Here is a 22,772-nt window from a genome sequence, read left to right as displayed (position 1 = left end):
ACGACCACCGGACCGTGGTGTTGAGAGGGGGCGCACTTTGTTGCCCACTCGTTTTGTAACCTCGCACAAAGCGAGCAGTCTCGTCCAACTCATGAACGAGCTTTGTTCACTCGAACTTTGCATTGCACAGCCGCCTGACACGTTTTGCTAGCGAGTTGAGCATTGAGCCCCGAGGCCCTTGCGGACGCCGTTTCCCCTCCCGTGGCCTACGTTAAAGGCATGCGGAGTGTGTTTTTTGCTCTTACATGGAATATAATACTTCTTGTCCAACACGTGGCAAACACAACTTGACAATAGTAGTGCCACGATGTCCAGTTTTCTTCCTTTCCACAAGCGATATCAGAATGGCTTCCCCATCAGCTTGAAGATGCTTTCTTGTCTCTCTCCCCCCAGGCTGACGCGCCAGGGCAGCCACAAGTACCAGACGGAGGGGGCCCCCAACAATGGCTACTACCTGATCCCTCTGTACGACCGGGGGGACTACACCCTGCGCGTGGAGCCCCCGGCCGGCTGGGTGTTCGAGCCGACCGCAGTGGACCTGCACGTGGACGGAGTCACCGACCCCTGCAGCACCGCACAGGACATTGACTTTGCCTTCCAGGGGTTCTCCATCCTGGGGAAGGTGAGCACTTTGCACGTGTGCACGCACGCAGTCCTCCTCCACATCTCCAGCATTTCCACACTCATTCAAGTTGGCTCATGGAGATTAAAGGGGGTTGCGTCCAGAGATGAGTTGGTTTTGCCACATGAGGAAGAAGGCTTCTAGCCACGCAATTAGTCCCCCCGTGCAATGCAGTGGCTGGTCAGCAAACTCTTTCTCCCTGCTGAAGCCTCTTTGAAGACGGCTCATGGGAGGTCTGTGGCAGCCATGGAGAAGCTATGCAGCACCAGATGATTAGCTGTCTGGGACTTTTGTTTTGCCGCGACCACAGCGAGGTCCGTGGGACACACACTTTGTTGGAATCCGGCTGGTCAGACTGACAAAGTAAGGGCTGTCCATGACACTGCCTTCAAGCGCAAGGTTACTATAGCAGGATAAGGCAATGGTTTTGCTGCCAACCTCTCGATTACCCTGGAGGGCTTCAAGTTTGCTGATTCTGCTTATAGCATCTTTATCGCCCGATACAGGAAAGCGTTTAAGCGCTGCCAATGCTATGTTAGGACCGTTTCACATGCATGCGATTCTCGCCTGCGACTCTGCGAATTCTGTCAGTCTGCAACTGGGGAGGGCCGTCGGTCTAGCCGCAGATGGCCTGCGACCAAGTTCCGTCCGGTTGGAATTCAGTCGCAGCGTCGGTGTGTTCGCTCTGCGACTGACCAATGGGCAGCGCCAAGACGGCACGTGACGTGACGTGGGAGCTGTTGCTGCGGCCACGGCCGGTCTCCGGGCGCACGAGCGAGAGCGCACGCGTGTCGAGACCGGCCACGGCAACAGCTCGCACATGACGTCACGTCACGCGCTGTCTCGCCGTGGGGTCACGTGGGAGCTGTTCCTGCGGCGTAAGCAAAACTGTTTATTCTAATCAAAAGATACGAAATATTGCCTTGCATCTAAAAACACGCTGGTCATAACATCATCTACGCATTCCGTGCAGCGTTTCTGTCGCGTTTAATCATGAGTTGCCTATGCGAACATCGAGCAACCTTGCGTGTCCCTCCGACTGAATTCGCTGGGTACGCGTTGCATGTGAAAGCACTGTGCGAAAATCGCACTGCGGTGTCACCGACTAGGCCGACTATTTTCGTTCCAGTTGCAGCATGCGAAACGGTCCTTAGTCGGCATGTCGGTGCTGCGCCTCTGACCACCGAGGGCAGGTGTCTTGGTGCAATGGTGGTGCCTAACTGCGGTGGGGTTCATGCTCGATTGGAACAAAGGGAGAGACAACAACAAGGCATATGCTATTTATTACATTTGCAAATAGTACAGAGCAGTGGTTATGGCGCTGTGCTGCTGACCTGAAAGATACTGGTTCGTCCACAACGGTCGAATTCGATAGAGGCAAAATTCTAGATGCCCATGTGTTGTGCGATGACACTGCACATTTAAGAACCTCAGGTGGTGGAAATTTTTAGAGCCCTTCACTATGGCGTCCCTCATAGCTGTCTGCAAAACATTGAGACATTCCTTGAAAGTAGAAGGCTACGAAACAGGGGCTTACCGGCTGGGGCCTGACTTGGGTGTTATCGGCCGCAAACGTTTGCATGCTCCAAGATGGGTCTTCCTGCCAAGTGATAGCACGCTCTCTTCGTTGCCCGGAACCACAAGTCCACCTGGGTGATGAGAGCGTTGGCTGGATCTTGAAGGGGGGGGCTGTTCTCCCATGAGGCCGCCCCTCGCCCAGTTGTCCCTCGGCTGATGATGGTCGTCGAGACAGGAGGGGGAAATAGGTTTTCCATACGCACTAAATGAGCACATAGTTGGTGCAATTTTGTCCAAATTAAAGAAATCACGCGAGCACAGGTAAGGGAAACGTGGAGTGGCGAAATGCTTTTAGACGGGAAAGACCAGTGATGTACCAGTCCAAAACTGCACTAAGCTGATTCAGCTGGCTTCTAGAGTGAAACTGAAAAGGCAAACTATGTGGTTGCATAATTTTTCAGCGCCAGGACCGTCCAAATGTCCTGCCGTTGCCTGATGCACCATGGATACCTCTCGGATGTGATATGACGCAGGATATTAGCTTGCTATATGATTGCTGCTGCACAGTCCTTCGCTTGCTCTTGCTGTGTTGTTATAGGGTCTTTTCGACTGCATGTTTATTTTCCTCCTTTTGAAGAACTGAAGCGAGAGCTTAAGCTAGTTCCGTGAACTACACGAAAGCCTTGACAGGGAGAGGACATCGGCCCAAGATTCATAAATGGTAGCTAATGAAAACATCAGTGGGCCACGCTGAATTGGAGAATCCGTGGAAAAACTGGAGAAGGAACGAGATGCTTTGCACGTGCAAGTGAGAGAACAACATGCGCAGTGTGGAAGTGTACCGAAAACGCAGGATGAGAACGTCATGGAGATCACAGATGAGATGGGAAAGGTCAGCTGAACGATCCGCACTTGGGACGACCTGAGGTCGACATGGGTTGCGTTTGGCAATGCCAGCTCATTAAACGATGCTTTGCAGCATAAAACATAGATGGCCCTTTTCTTGATTGGGCAGACTAGATGGCGGAAGGCCTGCATTTCGCATAGAAAAGGAACCAGCGAAAACAGACGCAAGACAAGAACAAAGAAGGCACACACCACAACGCTGGACTTACAACTGATTTATTGCGATGAAGAATTGCTCATTTTAAAACAATTTCCTGCCTGCGCACACACCCTACAGACAATACACTTCGCGCACCACATGGTGACATGGCTACTATAATGACAAAAACTTGCACTCCTTTTCGGTGATAATCACGGACGGCTCACTGACGCATTTCTGCTTATTCTATCTGATCATGAATGCCTGCAATAGCTCACGTTTAGATTTCCCCCGACCGACATTTCACCATGTGGTGCGCGAAGTGTGTGCGCAGGCAGGAAATTCTTTTAAAATGAGCAATTCTTCATCGCAATAAATCAGTTGTAAGTCCAGCGTTGTGGTGTGTGCCTTCTTTGTTCTTGCCTTGCGTCTGTTTTCGCTGGTTCCCTTTCTATGCAGTATGAGCCAACTAGCCCAGCAGTTTGCATGCCTGCATTTCGTGTGCTTTCTAACAAACATGGTGTCATCTGTGTCGGATGATAGTGATGAAGCTGTCGTTTTATTCTCCAAGTGAAGAAGGTGCTCTTACCGACAGTGAGTCTCGAGCAGCGATGGCCAGCTCCCGGATATACCTGGACAGTATCCTGATTTGAATTCAAGGCTTCTCCAGGACTGAAGCTCAATCCTTCCCAACCACTGGAGCTCTTTGAGGCTTACTTTGATGATGATGAACTGCTTGATGTTATTGTTGGGAAGCCTCTCAGCTGTGCAGTAAGCTGAACTGTCGCTTCCGAAAATTGTCTCCAGTTACACGAGAAGAATTGCGTGTTTCTCTTTTGTGGCTGTAAGGCATTCGACAGAAACTAGATGCAAAGATGTACTGGTCACGAAAGCCGCTGATTGAGACTCCTCTCTTTGGCACTCATTATGAGAATGTTGCACAGTGCTGACAATGTGACCATTCAGAACTTGAACCTCATCTCCGAAAAATCTGACCACTGTATCAGCAGCTGCTGAACAAATGCCACATGTTGTATATGCATGATGTAAGTGTCGACGAGAGCTGGTTGCTATTCAAAGGACGACTCCTTTGGAAGACCCTAAAGACAGCAATGTTTGGTTGTAGGTCGTTCTTGCTTTGTGAGCCTGAAAGGGGCTATATTTGAAACCTGGTAATATAGGCATTGAAAGGCACTAACCTCGAGAGCTCATCAGTAGGAACCGAAACCTTCAGAATGGCGACAAAAGTTGCACTGAAAGGGGCTATATTTGAAACTTGGTAATATAGGCATTGAAAGGCACTAACCTCGAGAGCTCATCAGTAGGAACCGAAACCTTCAGAATGGCGACAAAAGTTGCACTGAAAGGGGCTATATTTGAAACTTGGTAATATAGGCATTGAAAGGCACTAACCTCGAGAGCTCATCAGTAGGAACCGAAACCTTCAGAATGGCGACAAAAGTTGCACTGAAAGGGGCTATATTTGAAACTTGGTAATATAGGCATTGAAAGGCACTAACCTCGAGAGCTCATCAGTAGGAACCGAAACCTTCAGAATGGCGACAAAAGTTGCACTGAAAGGGGCTATATTTGAAACCTGGTAATATAGGCATTGAAAGGCACTAACCTCGAGAGCTCATCAGTAGGAACCGAAACCTTCAGAATGGCGACAAAAGTTGCACTGAAAGGGGCTATATTTGAAACTTGGTAATATAGGCATTGAAAGGCACTAACCTCGAGAGCTCATCAGTAGGAACCGAAACCTTCAGAATGGCGACAAAAGTTGCACTGAAAGGGGCTATATTTGAAACTTGGTAATATAGGCATTGAAAGGCACTAACCTCGAGAGCTCATCAGTAGGAACCGAAACCTTCAGAATGGCGACAAAAGTTGCACTGAAAGGGGCTATATTTGAAACTTAGTAATACAGTCGAAACCCGCAATAACGAAATTGCCGGGGACAGCAGAAAAATTCGCTTTCGCGAGAATTTCGTTGCCGCGAAAATGAGACAGAAAAGATGAAAACAGCCCGCAAAAAGAAAATTTATTGCCAAAAGTCAGTCAGCTTAGTTTGCCGAGCCTTGCCTTGCAGCAACTTCATGGTTCTATTCTCACACTGCAAGAAGTGATCCATTGCCACGTCGTCATTGTGTGCGTCTAAGAACGACCGGATCGTGTCAAAGGCGTCCAACACATTCCTCGGGTTCGGGTTTACCGTCTCTCCATGTTGTGGACCTTGGTCCTCGGTGTCATCAGTTTCGCACACGCTGCTGATGATAGCCTCATCGGTCATTTCTTCATGGACAACTACGTCGTCATCAGCGCGAACGAAATTATCGACACTGAGGCCATCTGGAAAACATAGTTGTCGACGGCACAAAGTGCACCCCATGCGTTGGCCAGCGACTGCGGCACTTCACTGGCAGCACAGTCATCGTGAAGTGTCTCTTCAAGCACGTTTTCATTTGGCGACTCGTCCACGCATGATGTCTGCTGGGTGGGGGCGAAAAAACAGTGCTCAATCACAGTCGGAGGCGTCGCAAGCCATGCAGTGGCTAGCATCTCAAGAGCCATGAACAAGTCCACGTCAGTGGGCACTTGTGATGGAGGTCAAGAATGAGACGCTGAATTAGCCTCTCTTTGTAGGCGCACTTCACACTTCGTATGACGCCTTGGTCGAGCAGCTGCACAACAGAAGTGCACCCGGGCGGAAAAAAAAAACAAGCGCACGTTTGTGAGCTCCACATCAACATGATGGGCGGTACAGTTGTCTAGAAAAAGACTCATCGACCTGCCTGCCTTTCTCATGTCCGCATCGAAGGCCAGCTGGAACGGGTCATCCATGACTTCCCGTTCGAGGTGTACTGGACAGGCGGTTCCCCTTGAAGCAGCGGGGCTTCTTGCTCCGGCCAATGACAAGAAGCGGCCGTTTGTCACATACTGTTACGCACTGCTTACTGTGCTGCCCTCCGTGGCATTTCTGACCTTTCAGGTCCAAGGTCTTCGAAGGCAGCATCTGATAGAATAGACCCGTTTCGTCTGCATTATACACGTCTAAGGGTTCGTACTGCCCCAGGATTTCTTCGGCAGTCAGCTGCCACAACGATGTTGCCACCGGGTCCACTCCTGCTGCTTCGCCCGAAATCACCTTGGCCACAATATCGTGACGGGCTTTAAAGCGGCTCAGCCAGCCAGCGCTTGCTCTGAATTGGTCATGCAAAGTCCATGCATGCAGGCAAAGTCCAGAGCCTTCTGTTGCAGCACTTTGCCAGACAGAGGCACTTTGTTTGCGCGCTGTTCACAGAACCAGGCAAACACCGCCTTGTCAACGTCCGGGAACGCCGTAGCCGTCACTGTTTTATGCTGTGCTCGAGCACCATTCTCAAGCGCACCGAGAATGGCTGCCTTGCTTTTCAAAATTGTCGACAGCGATCTGCATGCAATCCCGTACTCGTCGGCGATATCCATTTTTTTCCTGCCTTTTTCTGATGGCAGCCTTCTCTTGCAGAGACAAAATTCTTCGTTTTTTGGCTGGAGAAGACATCTCAAACGCAAACGTGCCGACTGCTGCTCATACACACCGCTACCGCACACAACGAACACATGTGCACCGCTCGCAGGCCTAAAAGTGCAGCGCAGATGATCTAGTGTCGCCCCCTGATGGTGTCGCTGCGAGGCTGCCTTCTCTGAACATAGCCTCCGAGATAAACAACCACGCGGAACCGATCACAGAGGACAAGCGCTGCGCCGGTATGGTGGCTTGCACCGGCTCAAGGTGGCTAAAGTTTCTAAAGTCGTTCCGGCTGCAAGGTTGCCAGGCGCCAACACTCTCGCTACAGCCACGCAAGCACGCTGTGGCAGTTTGCTCAATTTGAGTGCTTTTCTGACGCTGTTATTCATAATATGGGAGACAGTACGCAGACCGACGTTGCAGCAAATGTTATCGTGGGATTGCGGTACAAAAATGTTTCGTTACCGAGAGATACGAAATACATTGCCCCTATGGGCATTTGCTGGGAATGCGGAAATATTTCGTTGCGACGAGAATTTCATATTCTCGAGATTTCGCTATCGCGGGTTTCGACTGTATAGGCATTGGAAGGCCTTAACCTGGAGAACTCATCAGTAGGAACAGAAACCTTCGGAATGGCGACAAAAGTTGCTCTGAAAGGGGCTATATTTGATACTTAGTAATATAGGCATTGGAAGGCCTTAACCTGGAGAGCTCATCAGTAGGAACAGAAACCTTCAGAATGGCGACAAAAGTTGCACTGAAAGGGGCTATATTTGAAACTTAGTAATATAGGCATTGGAAGGCCTTAACCTGGAGAACTCATCAGTAGGAACAGAAACCTTTGGAATGGCGACAAAAGTTGCACTGAAAGGGGCTATATTTGAAACTTAGTAATATAGGCATTGGAAGGCCTTAACCTGGAGAACTCATCAGTAGGAACAGAAACCTTCGGAATGGCGACAAAAGTTGCTATGAAAGGGGCTATATTTGAAACTTAGTAATATAGGCATTGGAAGGTCTTAACCTGGAGAGCTCATCAGTAGGAACCAAACCGTTCAGAATGGCGACAAAAGTTGCACTGAAAGGGGCTATATTTGAAACTTAGTAATATAGGCATTGGAAGGCCTTAACCTGGAGAGCTCATCAGTAGGAACAGAAACCTTCAGAATGGAGACAAAAGTTGCTATGAAAGGGGCTATATTTGAAAATTAGTAATATAGGCATTGGAAGGCCTTAACCTGGAGAGCTCATCAGTAGGAACAGAAACTTTCGGAATGGCGACAAAAGTTGCTCTAAAAGGGGCTATATTTGAAACTTAGTAATATAGGCATTGGAAGGCCTTAACCTGGAGAGCTCATCAGTAGGAACAGAGACCTTCGGAATGGCGACAAAAGTTGCACTGAAAGGGGCTATATTTGAAACTTAGGAATATAGGCATTGGAAGGCCTTAACCTGGAGAGCTCATTAGTAGGAACAGAAACCTTCGGAATGGCGACAAAAGTTACACTGAAAGGGGCTGTGTTTGAAACTTAGTAATATAGGCATTGGAAGGCCTTAACCTGGAGAGCTCATCAGTAGGAACAGAAACCTTCAGAATGGCGACAAAAGTTTCTCTGAAAGGGGCTATATTTGAAACTTAGTAATATAGGCATTGGAAGGCCTTAACCTGGAGAGCTCATTAGTAGGAACAGAAACCTTCGGAATGGCGACAAAAGTTACACTGAAAGGGGCTGTGTTTGAAACTTAGTAATATAGGCATTGGAAGGCCTTAACCTGGAGAGCTCATCAGTAGGAACAGAAACCTTCGGAATGGCGACAAATGTTGCTCTGAAAGGGGCTATATTTGAAACTTAGTAATATAGGCATTGGAAGGCCTTAACCTGGAGAGCTCATCAGTAGGATGTGGGTTTCTTAGTGGACACAGGCCACCAACAACCACGGGTTCGGGCTTCGCGCGAGCCAAGGGCCCCGATCAGCCGTCACAACACACACCCTGGGGCACCGATGCGGCGCACTCAACCTGCGCTGGGAGGAGAGCAATTCGCCGCAAAGAAATAGGCCTCCAAGTTCACAAAGGAGATGTTTATTCACGTCGTCCTTCAGCAGATACACAAACACTCAATAGTCGCCCCGTCCCGGGGGCACGCGAGGAGCAAGGGTCCGCTGCGCGCACGAAGCGACTAGAGCAATGCGCGCCACTAGCATGCCGCTGCAGGAGAATGTCCCCGCGGCAGTGCTGTGATCTCTCTCTCTCTCTCGTGTCGACCGTTGGGCCGTTTGCGAGAGAGAGTGGGCAATGAACGCTAGGTACGCCTGCCGGAGATCGCTGGACCCCGCTGGACAGGCTCGGGCCGCTGCAGGTCGGAGGACCCGTGCTGGCGAGCTCGAGTATGCACTGGTCCGAACGGCAAAGGCCAGCTCGGACAAACAGTAGTGTACGCACCTTACGCTGTCTCGGAGGCATCTCTCTCTCTGGGCCCCGTTCGGACGGTCGCGCGGTGCACGGCCGCCCAAGCGGGTCCCGAAATCCCGCCAAAAGGCACCAACGGCTCCAAAGGCCGTTGGAGAGCCGGGGCGGAGCTGTGGCCAAATGACAGTGATTAGTCACTGAGCCGCCTCTCCACCGCCTGAGGCGGGAGCAAGGAAAAGAGGAGAAACAACGTGGGATGCCGGACACAGCCGCTCAAAGGCAACGGCGGGAAGCCAGGATTCCCACATCCCCCTCTCCTTAAATGCCCTCCTAGCCATCGGCAAAGCACGCGGTAAAATAAAGAAATCAATACACTAAAAAACTAGCTACACTTCAGTTTTAGCCATAACGAACTAAAAACACACACACACAAACGAAGGAAAATAAGGCAAACTAACTAACAGTGGCGTACGTTTCAAGAACACTAAACAGCATGCAGATTATATACATGGTACACAAGGAGATGTGAATACAACTATACAGCTATGTGACAGGTGGATGCCAGCCTCAAAGTTCGATGGTGCGGCCCAGTGGGCCTGTCGGCGACTCACTGCTCGCAGGCTTCAAGTTGAACGGGTTGGTAGGGCCGACGCAGATGGTGTTCTTCGTTCCGTTGATGACGACGGGGCCGCGGCAGAGCACTAACCTCGCGCCCTCGGTCACGACGTCACGTTCGGGCACAAGACAGTTAGTGCACCCCTTTCACGCCGGCTGAAACGGGCGCGGACATTCGGCGCCGTCCTGATGTGTAAACTTGTCAACAGCGACGGGTCCTTCTCATCGCTGCGCTCACGCAGAAGCACACAACGGCACAACTCACAGGCATCGCCTCGGCTCATGGTTACACGTGCACACAGCCACAAACACACACACACCGGCACGTGCGCGGTCGGCGACAACGATCCGCTCATCAGAAGTGTCCAGAGGAGCCGCGGCGAGGGTCAAAGGGTGCAGTTTCCGCTCCCCCATCGCCCCAAACGCCCCGCCAACTTCCCCTCCATACGGCCCGCACAAAACTCACACCCCTTAACAAGCCAACCACCCACAGTCGGGCCGGAAATGAGAAAAGGCGCGCAGTACAAACAACACCCATCTATTGCTTCTAGAAGATAAGAGCAAGCACGAGCGGGCTGAATTTTGCCTATGTATAAGTCTGGTAAAAAAACTGAACGCCAACACAAACTCATATTGACTATGTACACCTCGGAACGTTGGAATGAAAACAGAACGCAACAAACAGGAAATGAAAGGGCTAAAAGCTGACTAACACAAACAAATAAATAAATAGATAAACACACAAGGCTGGAACTGAGCATGCTGCAAAAACAAAAAAAATAACACCGTGCTTCACCTGGGTAGGGCCTGACGAGAAAGCTCGCCAGCTAGCTGAGGCTGCGTGCCTTCGGTTGCGGAAAAGTCTGCCGTCCGGCATCAATCACTCCGGTGACCGTCGCCTCAGATTGTACCGGTGCTTCGTACGCTTGCGTTCCGCAGCACCAGTTGGGCCTTTGCGCTTGCCTTTGATACCATTGGGTACCGGCGCAAGCTCGTCAGACCGTGACGCGTAGGCCTTCAGGTCTGCGATGTGGCCACAGCTGGTTTTCCCCGTAAGGGGATCCTCCAGCAGGTACGCGAGTGGCGACCAGAGTCTGACCACTCGGTACGGACCAAGCCACTTAGGAGCGAGCGAGGCTGAGAACCCCTTGCTCGCATCGCTGAGAACGTGGTTGCGCTTCAGGACAAGATCACCCACCTGAAAAGTCAGGCGGCGGTGCTTGAGGGCATACTGAGCCTTCTGTTGGGCTCTGGCTGCCACCAAACTCTGCCTTGCTCTGTTGAGAGCCCGACCAAGCCGGTCCCGAAGCGTCGACGCATAAGCAGAGTAGTCTGCCCGCATCTGCTCATCCCCGAGCTGGCTCTGCACGATGTTTGACATCGGATTCGACAGCTCCCTCCCGAAATTGAGGAAGGCGGGAGAGAAACCAGTTGAGCGATTCTCAGCTGTTCGGATGGCGAACGCAAACTCGCTCAAATGGTCTGCCCAATCCTTTTGACACTCTGCAAAGGCCGCAAGCATTGGCTTGAGCGTTCGGTTGATTCGCTCGGTCAGGTTGGACTGGGGGTGGTAGGGTGAAGTGGTGTAGTGCTCGATTTCGAGGGAACGGCACGTGTTACTGAACACCCGAGCGGTGAAATAGGACGCATTGTCCATGATCAGTCTTTCCGGAAAGCCGAACCGACAGAACACTTCCTGGAGTTTATCCCGGACCACTCGTGCTGACACTTTCCGAAGGGGGTACAACTCAACCCATTTTGGAAAAATGGTCAGCGACTACCATCAGGTAAATGAACCCCTGCTTGCTCCTGGGGAAAGGCCCCATCAAATCGCAGGTGGCCATCTGCCACGGATGCACACTGTCAATTGGTTTCATCATGGCGGCTTGCGACCCTGTGACTTCACCGCTTGACAGACATGGCAGGAACGGCAATAGCGGAAAATGTCACGCTTCATGCCGGGCCACGTCACCGATGGACTCAGTTTTGCGAAAACTTTGGAGCCACTCAGATGACCAGCCAGTGTTTCGTCATGAGAGAATCATAACAGTGTGCCTCTCAGACTTCTGGGGATAACCACCTTGAACGGATCAATGGACTCATCATTGGTGGCTATGTACTTCAGCATGAGCCCGTCATGGTCCAGCAAATATGAATCCCCGGGGTTCGCCGTGACACACGCTGGCTTCTGCCCCCCTGCGCCCGCTACAATACCAGTAGCGTCACGGCGCTCCGTCTCCCCGAGACCGTCGCTCACCTCACGACAAAAGGGGTCATTTTGCTGGGCTTTCAGTAGCTCTTTACGGCTGAAAACGATTCCAGTCATCCCAGAGGGGAGCCTGGTCTCGTCCCCACTCTGGTTTGCAGCCAAATTTCCGTTCGCGTCGGCACCTTTGAGGCACTCACGAGGAGCTTTGCCTCTCTTCCGCTTGCTAACCAGGCAAGGCACTGCTTGCCTGGTTAGCGGAATGGGTTAACCCGTTTGCGGGCTCCCCCTCCTTGCCGCCCGGCGGCTCGTCCGCTGTTTCGCCCCCTCCGCCTACAGGCGTCAAGGCGCCGCTGGCGAGTGGGGCACGGGATAGCGCGTCAGCTACCACGTTCGTGCTCCCCTTTCGATACTGCACCGAAAAGTCGTAATGCTGTATCAGGAGAGCCGAGCGCGCCAGCCAACCCGCAGGCTCGCAGAGCCGCATCAGCCAACTGAGCGCACTGTGGTCTGTCTGCACCACGAATTGCGTTCCATCAAGGTAGACGTCGAATTTGCGCAGTGCCAACACGATGGCGAGGCACTCCTTCTCGGTCACGGAGTAATTCCTCTCCGAGGGCAGCAAGGAGCGGCTGGCAAAGGCCAGCGGTTGCAGCACGCCATCGAATTCCTGTAGCAGAACTGCTCCTAAACCCAGATCGCTCGTGTCAGTCTGTACTACGAACTGTCTGGTCAGGTTGGGTAGCCTGAGCTGTGCTGTCTCGGCAATGGCACTAGACAGGAAGCGAAAGGATCGCTCTTGCTTGGGCCCCCATCTCCAGGCTGCAGTCTTTCCCAAGAGCTTGGTCAAGGGTGCCTGCACGCGGGCACAGGACGATTAGAGTTGGCCATTCCCAGACAACGGCGGAGGCCGCGTACGTCCTTGGGCGTGGGAAATTCGAGTATGGCTCGAAGTTTCTCCGCATCTGGCTCAATGGAGCCCCGGCCTCAGTGGAGGCTTGGGTGGGCTGCACGAACGAGGGAGGCAAGGCTCCTAGTTCGATGAGCGGCGCGGTTTCCACAGGGAACCGTTCCCAGAGTAGAATTGACTGCTTGCGGGGCACGGCTGCTGCTGTTCGAAACTGCCGGTTGCGGCAGCGTGACACGAACTGCATTCGCACTGGGCGGAAAGCTTGCACAGCTGAGGCATGCGACCAGCGGATGCACCGCAGGGTGCTCCCGAGACAGCTCCAATGGGAGCCACGTGGTCGACATTTCATTTCATTTTCATTTCATTTATTAAGTCCTGAAAGGCCCCATTTAAGGGGTATTACATGAGGGGTGGGCGGGGAGTACGGCAGTTATGACAAAAGAAAATGATTTTCGATGGCAGTCTTGAATTGTTGAAGATCATCAAGGGAAGCGATACGGCCGGGAAGGTCGTTCCAGTCCAGGGCAGTACGGAGGAAAAATGATTTTTGGAACGTTGTGGTATGGGCACGCTGGGGGTAGACTGCTCTGGGATGGTTGTGACGGGATAAACGATGGGCTGGCCGGATGAGTGCGTTGTTCGGTGGCAAGCTGTGAAAAAATGTATGATAAAGAGAAAGGCGAGCTAGTTGACGACGGGATGCTAGGGTACGAAGTTCAAGTCGAGATTTTAGTCCAGTTACACTAGCGCGATATGAGTACTTTGAAAGAATAAATCGCGAAGCGCGATTTTGAATAGATTCCAGTAAATTCGACAGGTTGGTTTGGTGAGGATCGAATATAGAACTGGCGTACTCTAGTTTAGGTCGGACAAGTGATATGTAGGCAATTAGTTTGACGGAAGGGGGTGCTAAGGAAAAATTACGCCGTAAGTAGCCAAGGACGCGATTGGCTGAGTTAGCTATATTAGTAACATGACTGTGCCAGGATAGGTCACTGTAGATATGGACACCTAGGTACTTAATATTGTCGGTTTGAGTTATGGGACAACCGTAAAGGAGGTAGTTGGGAGGTGAGTAGTTACGTCGTCGGTGAAAAGAGACTAAAAAGGTTTTATTGACATTTAGTTTCATGAGCCAAGTATCGCACCACTCTTGCACTTTAACGAGGTCGTTCTGTAGGACGGGAACATCTGATTGGTTATTTATGGAGCGGTAAATCACACAATCGTCCGCAAACAGGCGTATGTTCGATGACATGTTATTTGGCAGGTCATTAATATAAATTAGGAAAAGAAGGGAGCCTAAAACAGTACCTTGAGGAACACCCGACCGGACATGGGAGAGAGCGGATGAATGGGAGTTGGCGACAACAAACTGGAGACGATTGGTTAGAAAACTGCTGATCCAGGTGAGCACACAAGAGTCTAAATTAAGGCATGACAGTTTGAGTAGCAGGTGACGATGCGATACTTTGTCGAATGCTTTCTCGAAATCTAAAAAAAATGCGTCAGTGGGTGTATTCAGGTCAAGGTTGGTGTGAATGTCATGAAGGAAAAGAGCAAGCTGTGATTCACAAGAGTGGCCTTGACGGAAGCCATGCTGATTGGGGTGGAAAAAGTTGACCGATGAAAGGAAAGATGCAACCTGAGAATAAATAATATGCTCCATGATTTCTGAACAAACGCTTGTGATAGATATTGGTCGGTAGTTGGTGGGGCATGAACGGTTACCTTTTTTGAAGACAGGAACGACCTTCCCAATCCTCCAGTCAGCAGGAATGGCACCACTAGTTAGCGATTGCTGAAATATGAGTGACAAAACAAAACTACTGACCTCTTTAGTATTTTTAAGCACTTTGGCATTAATGCCATCTGTTCCCACGGCGGATGAATTTTTTAGTTTGTCGATTACATTAGAGATACCGAACGGGTCGAAGGTTATAGAATACATTTGAGGATGAGCATAATTCGGGGGTGAAGGGAGGTGCACAAGTGTCTCATTGGTGAAGACAGCGCAAAATGCATTGTTTAGTACACCAGCAACTTCGTGTTCAGGAACATTGCAGCCGTCGTTATGGAACAAAGAAATACTGGTTGAAACTGAAGGATTGATTGTTTTCCAGAACTGTTTTGGGTTGTTACGCGGCATAGAGGGCAGAGTGTTGTTGAAAAAGTTGTGTTTGGCGGTATATAAAGATTTTTTGTACTCGCTGGCGGCGCGAAAATACTTATCCCATGCAGCGTCGTTGTTAGAATGCTTTGCAATGCGAAAGAGCCTTTTTTTCTTGTTATTGAACCGGTTTAGTACAGAATTGAACCATGGCGACTGTGCATGCTCTGTTATTGTGATAGTGGGGATGTACTTTGCGATTTTAAAAAGTTTCGGTTTTAAAAAGTTGCCAGTTAGTATCAACAGGACGCTCTTTATAACTGGCCGCGAAGGTGTCACAAAAAGATGCCAACTCTGTATTCATACCTGCATAATCACCTTTACCATAAAGAGTCAGTTTTTTCTTGTTTTTTTTTTGCTTCTGAGTGAACTGCACTGGAAAGAGGCACAGATTACAGCGTGATCGCTCGGGGACGGGAGAAAGATAAGCGAAGAAAAAATATCGGCGTGGGTTGTTAAAATGAGGTACAGGATGTTAGAGGAGTAGTCTGTAATGCGTGTAGGTTCTGTGACCAGCTGTGATAGACCGAAAGTCAGGCACGTGTTCATGAATTCACATTCGTTGTTGCACTTTGACAAGGTGGAAGCAGGGTTAGTCCAGTTTATCGAGGGATAATTGAAGTCACCAAAAAGAACGACGGGGGTGTTATGATACATAGCTTGCAATGATTCGTAAAATAAAGGTAAGAAAGAGTCGTCGTTAGTTGGGGGTCGATAGCAAACACCAATTAGGAAGCGCGGAAAGGTAGCATTTCAACATATTTCTAAAGGGGTCGAGATATTAACGAGCGTGCAGCGCAGCGATCAGTTAGCGGCGATTAGAACACCGCCACCGCGCGCATTGCCGGATCTATCTCTGCGAAAGATATCAAAGTGAGGGAGTGAAGGCAATATTTCGAGATCAGTTATTGATGGATTTAGCCAAGTTTCTGTAAGTAGTACTAAGTCACTCGAAGAAGAAGAAATGAGGCTGCAAATTTCATCACGTTTCGGTATAACACTGCGGATATTAGTGTACATTTTGGGTTATGTCGCCGTAAACACCAATGGGGGCCGCGGCCAACCACAGTGTCTAGCTATTCGAAGGAACAGCAGCCAGTGGATCAAACGACGCTACAACTCCGTAGGGAGCCGACATGTAGCTGCCGAGTGCCCCGCTGGGGGTGCTATAGACATGGTGCGCAAGCGTGATTGGCAAGGCGACCTGCTCGGCTAATGTGCCATCAAAGGCGTAAGCGCCAATGACTTAGCACGTTGGGCGCCAGTTTTGGGTTTCTGAGTGGACACAGGCCACCAACCACTGCGGGTTCGTGCTTCGCGCGAGCCAAGGGCCCCGATCAGCCGTCACCACACACACCCTGGGGCACCGCTGCGGCGCACTCAACCTGCGCTGGGAGGAGAGCAATTCGCCGCAAAAAAAAATAGGCCTCCAAGTTCACAAAGGAGACGTTTATTCACGTCGTCCTTCAGCAGATACACAAACACTCAATAGTCGCCCCGTCCCGGGGGCACGCGAGGAGCAAGGCTCCGCTGCGCGCACAAAGCGACTAGAGCAATGCGCGCCACTAGCACGCCGCTGCAGGAGAATGTCCCCGCGGCAGTGCTGTGATCTCTCTCTCTCGTGTTGACCGTTGGGCCGTTTGCAAGAGAGAGTGGGCAATGAACGCAAGGTACGCCTGTCGGAGGTCACCGGACCCCGCTGGACAGGCTCGAGCCGCTGCAGGTCGGAGGACCCGTGCTGGCGAGCTCGAGTATGCACTGGTCCGAACGGCAAAGGCCAGCCCGGACAAACAGTAGCGTATGCACCTTACACTGTCTCGGAGGCATCTCTCTCTCTGGGCCCCGTTCGGACAGTCGCTTGGCGTGCGGACAGTCGCTTGGCGTGCGGCCGCCCAAGCGGGTCCCGAAATCCCGCCAAAAGGCACCAATGGCAAAGGCCGTTAGGGAGCCGGGGCGGAGCTGTGGCCAAATGACAGTGATTAGTCACCTAGCTGCCTCTCCACCGCCCGAGGCGGGAGCAAGGGAAAGAGGAAAAGCAGCGCGGGAAGCCAGACACATCCGCGCAAAGGCAACGGCGGGAAGCCAGGATTCCCAGCAGAAAAAGAAACCTGCGGGCAGCCTGGCAATGGCTGCCCAGAGGCGTGGGCACTAAGGCACGTTGGCGGGTGATAACGCACATTGAGAGTTCGCTATATCCAATGTGTAGTTCGTTATAAAAAATGCGTTTTACATGGATAATGATATCAAGTGTTTGTTATAAGGAATAATTCACTCCATCCGAGTTCGTTATTTTCAGGTTTGACTGTACTCCCAGAAATCATCCAGCATGGCGTTCCTCATGCAGGGAACTGCCCAGGACTAATAAACAACTACAGTGGCATGAAAGAGCTCTTAAATACACTGTTCCTGGTGGCTTTGTGCCTACGCGAGACCAGCTTAGGTCCCAAACAAAAAATATTTTGAACAAGTATAATGTCTTTCGTTGTGACCGAGAGCAAGCGAGTAAACTTTCTGGAGGTGTTGTCACCCAGACTGGTGCTGCAACTCGCAAAGTCAAACTCAACACCACATATGAAGCTGCGGCAGTCACACTCATTCATTTTAAAACAATCACAATATGTACCTTATATCTTGAGGCACACCTAGCACTTCATGATTTAGAAACCCTTCTAGAACAGCTACCATACTTGGTAGTTCAGTTTCTGGGGAAGTGCACACACAGATGTCGTATTTTAGAAGGTTTTATTGCAAGTAATAACGTAAATACTGGCAAAAACACATACTGCTCTCCGAGCACGGGAAAAATGAGCTCATTTAGCGATGTTAAATGGGATGTCATTGACGACCCGTACGACAGCGATCATCTCCACCCGAAATCATCCCAACAAAAACCACGACGTTGGAAGCTTCATTTAGCAGACTGGGAACTTTTCACAACAGAAGCCAGTTTAAAAAAAATAGCTTTATATAACCTTAACAGTGAAGAGATAAGTAAAAATTTCACAAATTGCATTCTATCTGCCGCTCACATAGCTTGTCAGTCTTCTGGAATGGTGCAACAAACCACAAAGTATGATTGACGCAAGACTGAAAGGAAGCAAAAAAATGAGAAAACAAAGCGTGGGGTACCCGACACAGGAGAACGTTGTAAATTTTAAAAGAGCCAGAGCTGAAGCTCGGTACGTCCATTTGCAGCGCTGAGAAAGCATCAGGGCAGAGCTATGTCTCATCTATAAACAGTCAGATAACATCTAAAAAAGTGCAGGAGCAGGTTCGAAAATTAAATGGCAGCTCCTCACCATTCAGTTTTTTGTTTGAGAACACCTGGCACACAAGCAAGCATAGGAGAACAGGTGTTAGGGGAACACTCCGTTGCAGTTTTCAGTTAGCCACACAGTCATTTTTGAAATACAAAAACAAAGACTTCCAACAAGTGGAGGTGCAAACCAACAATACAACACTTTAATTACTCTCCAAGAAATCGATACTGTACTGTCCGCTGGCAAAAAAACTGCTCCAGGACATGACCAGGTACTCTATGAAATGCTTGCCCATCTTTCCGAAGCTGCCGTAGAGGCACTCCTTAATTTCTGTAACAAAATATTCACAGAAGGAAGAATGCCCAAAGGATGGAAAACAGCCGTGATAGTGCCATTCCTGAAACTTGGAAAACCACAAACTTCCCCTAGTAGCCCTTACAAGCTGTCTCTCCAAATCTTTTGAAGGTTAATAAGACTAACGTTTGTCCTTGAATCCCACGAACCCACCAATGTGTGCTCAACAGCTGACCACAGTCAGAAAAGCTTTTGTACACAGACAGCACTGTCTTGCCGTCTTCTTTGGTGTGGAGAAAGCATACGACACAGCTTCGAGGTTCGGGATGAACTCCATTAAAGATGACGTGCATTGACGAAATAATTCCAAAGTCCTTAATATATTCAGTCTGTGTCGACGATCCTGCATGTGAATTCGTTAGTGACTGCGACATTGCAACTAGCGTGGAAAGCACAAGCAACTAGCGTGGAAAGCATGTTTACTCTTTGTTATGACAACCTGCTTCGTGATAAGGAGAAGGGGGCGGGGGTACAGTCTCCTGAGCATGCGCTGAATAGAAGTGTAAAAATCTGTTATGTGTGCATTAAAACGTCAGTTGAAGTCTAGCGTGCTGTCCCGTCGGTTCCTTTTGTCGCTGTCCTTGTGCTTTCCACGCTAGTTGCAATGTCGCAGTCACTAACGAATTCACACCAACTAGCCCAACTGTCTTCCATGACCTGCATGTGAGCGACAAATACAGTTGACAATAAACTAGAGACATGGGCAGACAAAAAGAGATTACAGTTCTCTACACAGAAAGCAGTGGGTGTGCTGTTCTCATTAAAATGAGGCCTACAGTCTGGCCCTACCTTACACCTCAACAAATTCAAACTAGTACCTGTAAAAAATGAAACAAAATTTCTAGGCATTACTTTTGACAAAAAAACTAACTTTCCTACCTCATATTAGGAGCCTATCCCCTATCATATTAGGATGATAGGGGATATTAATATCGATTTGATGAAGGGCGATCGCTATGGCACTGAAAATTACTTAAAGGTGCACTGAAGAGGAATCTGAACTTGTCTTTTTGCCGCGGGAACTCGATCTACACGTTCCTAGCATTCTTAGAAACTGCGACTTATTGCCCTGTATGGCCGATTTCCCAAATGAAATCAATTAACGGTCGGCTCCCGCCCTTTTTTTTTTTAATTCTGCCTCGTACGGTGGGTGGAGTCGACCAACGCGTGGAGGGCCTTTCACCCAGTCCCGTGGCGACTTGCCGCTCTGCCATCGGCGGAGTAATACGTAGTAGTCCGTAGTAGCAAATAGGCCGCGCGTATATTTATTTCTGCGGGCTTATTTTGCGGCTATATTATCTGCGAATGAAACTATTTATTCATGGAAACCTAAAAAACAAAATAAAGCGAAAGCAAAGCCTCCACGGAGCTGGCTGAAAGGAACTTCACGCGTTGGTCGACTCCGCCCATCGTACGAGGCAGAATTAAAAAAAAAGGGTGGGAGCTGGACATTAATTCGATTTAATTAGGGAAATCGGTCATACAGGGCAATAAGTTGCAGTTTCTAAGAATGCTAGGAACGTGTAGATCGAGTTCCCGCGGCAAAAAGAAAAGTTCAGAATCCTCTTCAGTGCACCTTTAACTATGCTCGCGGAATTTGGCATTGAATCACAGGTCGCCGATCCTACCAGAGAAGAATTTCTTGACAATCGCATCACAACAGCTTGCATTGACCATGCTAACGTCGGTGCGTCGGACATCTCAGTATCCGGAGCCGTGATCAGACAGAAACTTGCAGATCACTATTACATTGCGTGTCGCCTTACGAAAACAGTCTCTACGCTACACACCGACTCTACCAGGTGTGTCATGACCATTTTAGACCAAAAAAAGTTGGATAATCATGTTACTGGATATGATTGGGATTCATTTATTCATCATAACACTAGTGACACCGTGTACGACAGTTTCGTCAAAGTATTAGGCGAAATAAAGGAAGTGTGTAAAAAAACTTTGGTTGTGAAGAAACGTAAAATTGGCTGTCAGTGGTTGACTGCTGAAATCCTGTCTGCTATCAAAGAAAAAGAAGCTATCTGGTCTCGATGCCGCAGGGCACCAAAAAATGACAAACTTCGAGCGGAATATCGTTGCATCAGAAACAAGGCCACTGCACTTATTCGCTTGTCAAAGAGAAAGTTCTTTGCACAGCAGTTTCGCAGCACTCGTAGCGATGTCAGGAACACCTGGTCTCTGATTAAGCAGTTACGTGGTAGCCAACGCTTTTCCATTCAGGAATCAGTGGAGCACAATTTCGGTGTTGTCGCATATTTTGGCGAATGAGTTTAATAACGTTTTTCCCTCTGAGCAATGGGTCGCAGTCCAAACTCAGCGAAAATGACAAAAAGCGTATCGCCATCGGCTTTCCTTCCTCTTATGACAGAATCTGATCTTTTCAGCATTTTGTCTAGTCTGAAACGTAACAAATCTGCCGGACTTGACAACATTTTCATAGGTGATCTGATAAGAAGCATTACAGCTCTGAAATATGTTTTGCTGCTTAACGGCATAATTAAGAGTGGTACATGGCCAGAATCACTGAAGAGCGCGCGCGTTGTTCCTCTGTACAAAAGTGGGAAGAAGAATGATATTGCAAACTACCGGCCTATATCTATTCTTTCCTGCGTATGCCAGATATTGGAAAAACATGTACTTTCTGTGATGAATGCTTTTATTACTAAACATGACCTAATGAGTGGGAATCAGTACGGTTTTGTCAGCGGGTCAGGAACACAGGTGCTATTGGAAAATCTCTCCGATTTGCTGCATCAAAGCCTGGAGAACAATGAGGTGGCATTTGCACTTTTTTTGGACGTAAAAAAAGCTTTCAACACGGTAAATCATCAAATTTTGTGTTCTAAATTGTACTCGTATGGATTTAGGGGTCCTTTTTTGTCTTTAATTGAAAACTATCTTCACAATCGTTCTCAAGCAGTCATGTTTGGGCCTATCTGCAGTGACGCTGTAAAAGTGCTGTGTGGTGTCCCGCAAGGGTTCATTTAATCTCCTTTGTTGTTTAACTTATATGTGAATGACATATGTGACCATGTGAAATCATCCACCATATTCCTTTACGCCGATGCCACTTTACTAGCCTCAAGAAACCCTGATTTTTCATATGCCCTGGCTAACCTTCAGGAGGACACTATTAAAGTTAGTGATTGGTTTGCCTCAAATTTAATACAGTTAAATAGCACCAAATCCAGACTTGTCTGTTTTCGTAATCCGCATAAAGATGTAGCAAGTGCAGGTTCCATATATTTACACACCTCATACTGCTCTTTGTGTTCTTGTCAATCTATAATTAGCATCCCGTCGGTTAAGTATCTTGGTATATACAGAGACAGTGATTTGGCATGGAATACTCAGATGGCTCACATTTGTAAGAAACTCAGAAGTGTTGCATGCTTGTTGTTTAATTTGCGAACTATGATGCCATTTTCTGTGAGAAAATTAGTCGCCCAGGCTCTGGGGTATAGTGTCCTAAGATACGGTATGTGTTGTTTCTTTAACTGCTCTTTCACATGGAAATGTCGTGTTAATAGGATTTTGAAAAACATTGCTACAAGCGTTCTCTACTTGCCGCAGGAAAATCTGCCCAACAGTGTCTTTACCCTCAGCCGGTTTGCCTTCTTTTGACAATCTTTTTAAACAAATTGTAGTACTGAAATATTTCTGGAATAGCGCATACAGACACATAAATACGAAACCGGTACCGTTGAGACATGTTCCTCGCTATCATAAACCGAGAGTGCGCACTCACTACGGCAAAGCAACTAGAAAATATTACGTGCCAGCTATCTTTAACGAATTACCGGATGATTTATTTTCTTTAACTACCCGCAAAAAACTGTGTGTTGCTGTTCAAGCGTTAGAGAATCTTTAACATGTACTAAAATCTTATCAGTGCTTTTTCATTCTTTCTGTGCCAAAATTTTTGTGTTCTTCATATTTACGTCTTTTAATTTTCTCTTGCCTCTGATGGAGCTCCGATGTAGCGCGAAGATTGCCGCGGCTGCCGGTTGTCGCCGCACAAGCCCACTTGTGGCTTCGGCGCTTCCGTTTTTTTTTTTGTATGTTCAGATTATGCTGAATAAAGATTATTATTATTATTATTATTATTATTATTATTATTATTATTATTATTATTA

At 48.8% G+C, this 22,772-nt stretch overlaps 1 protein-coding gene across 1 annotated transcript in view; it reads left to right on the top strand.

Moving 5' to 3' along the window:
• Positions 1-22,772, top strand: part of LOC149345452 (BOS complex subunit NOMO3-like) — a 136,236-nt gene that overhangs the window by 14,412 nt on the left and 99,052 nt on the right. Inside the window, exon 2 of the mRNA XM_089546653.1 lies at positions 394-622. Within this exon, the coding sequence (XP_089402779.1) occupies positions 394-622 (229 nt within the window). The remainder of the gene's footprint in view (positions 1-393; positions 623-22,772) is intronic.

The sequence above is a fragment of the Amblyomma mixtum genome, chromosome 5 (assembly GCF_055824585.1).
Source record: "Amblyomma mixtum isolate Tamu chromosome 5, ASM5582458v1, whole genome shotgun sequence".
Taxonomy (NCBI): Eukaryota; Metazoa; Arthropoda; class Arachnida; order Ixodida; family Ixodidae; genus Amblyomma; species Amblyomma mixtum.
Note: the sequence above shows the minus strand (reverse complement) of the source record. Positions and strands in the feature narration are given on the sequence as shown.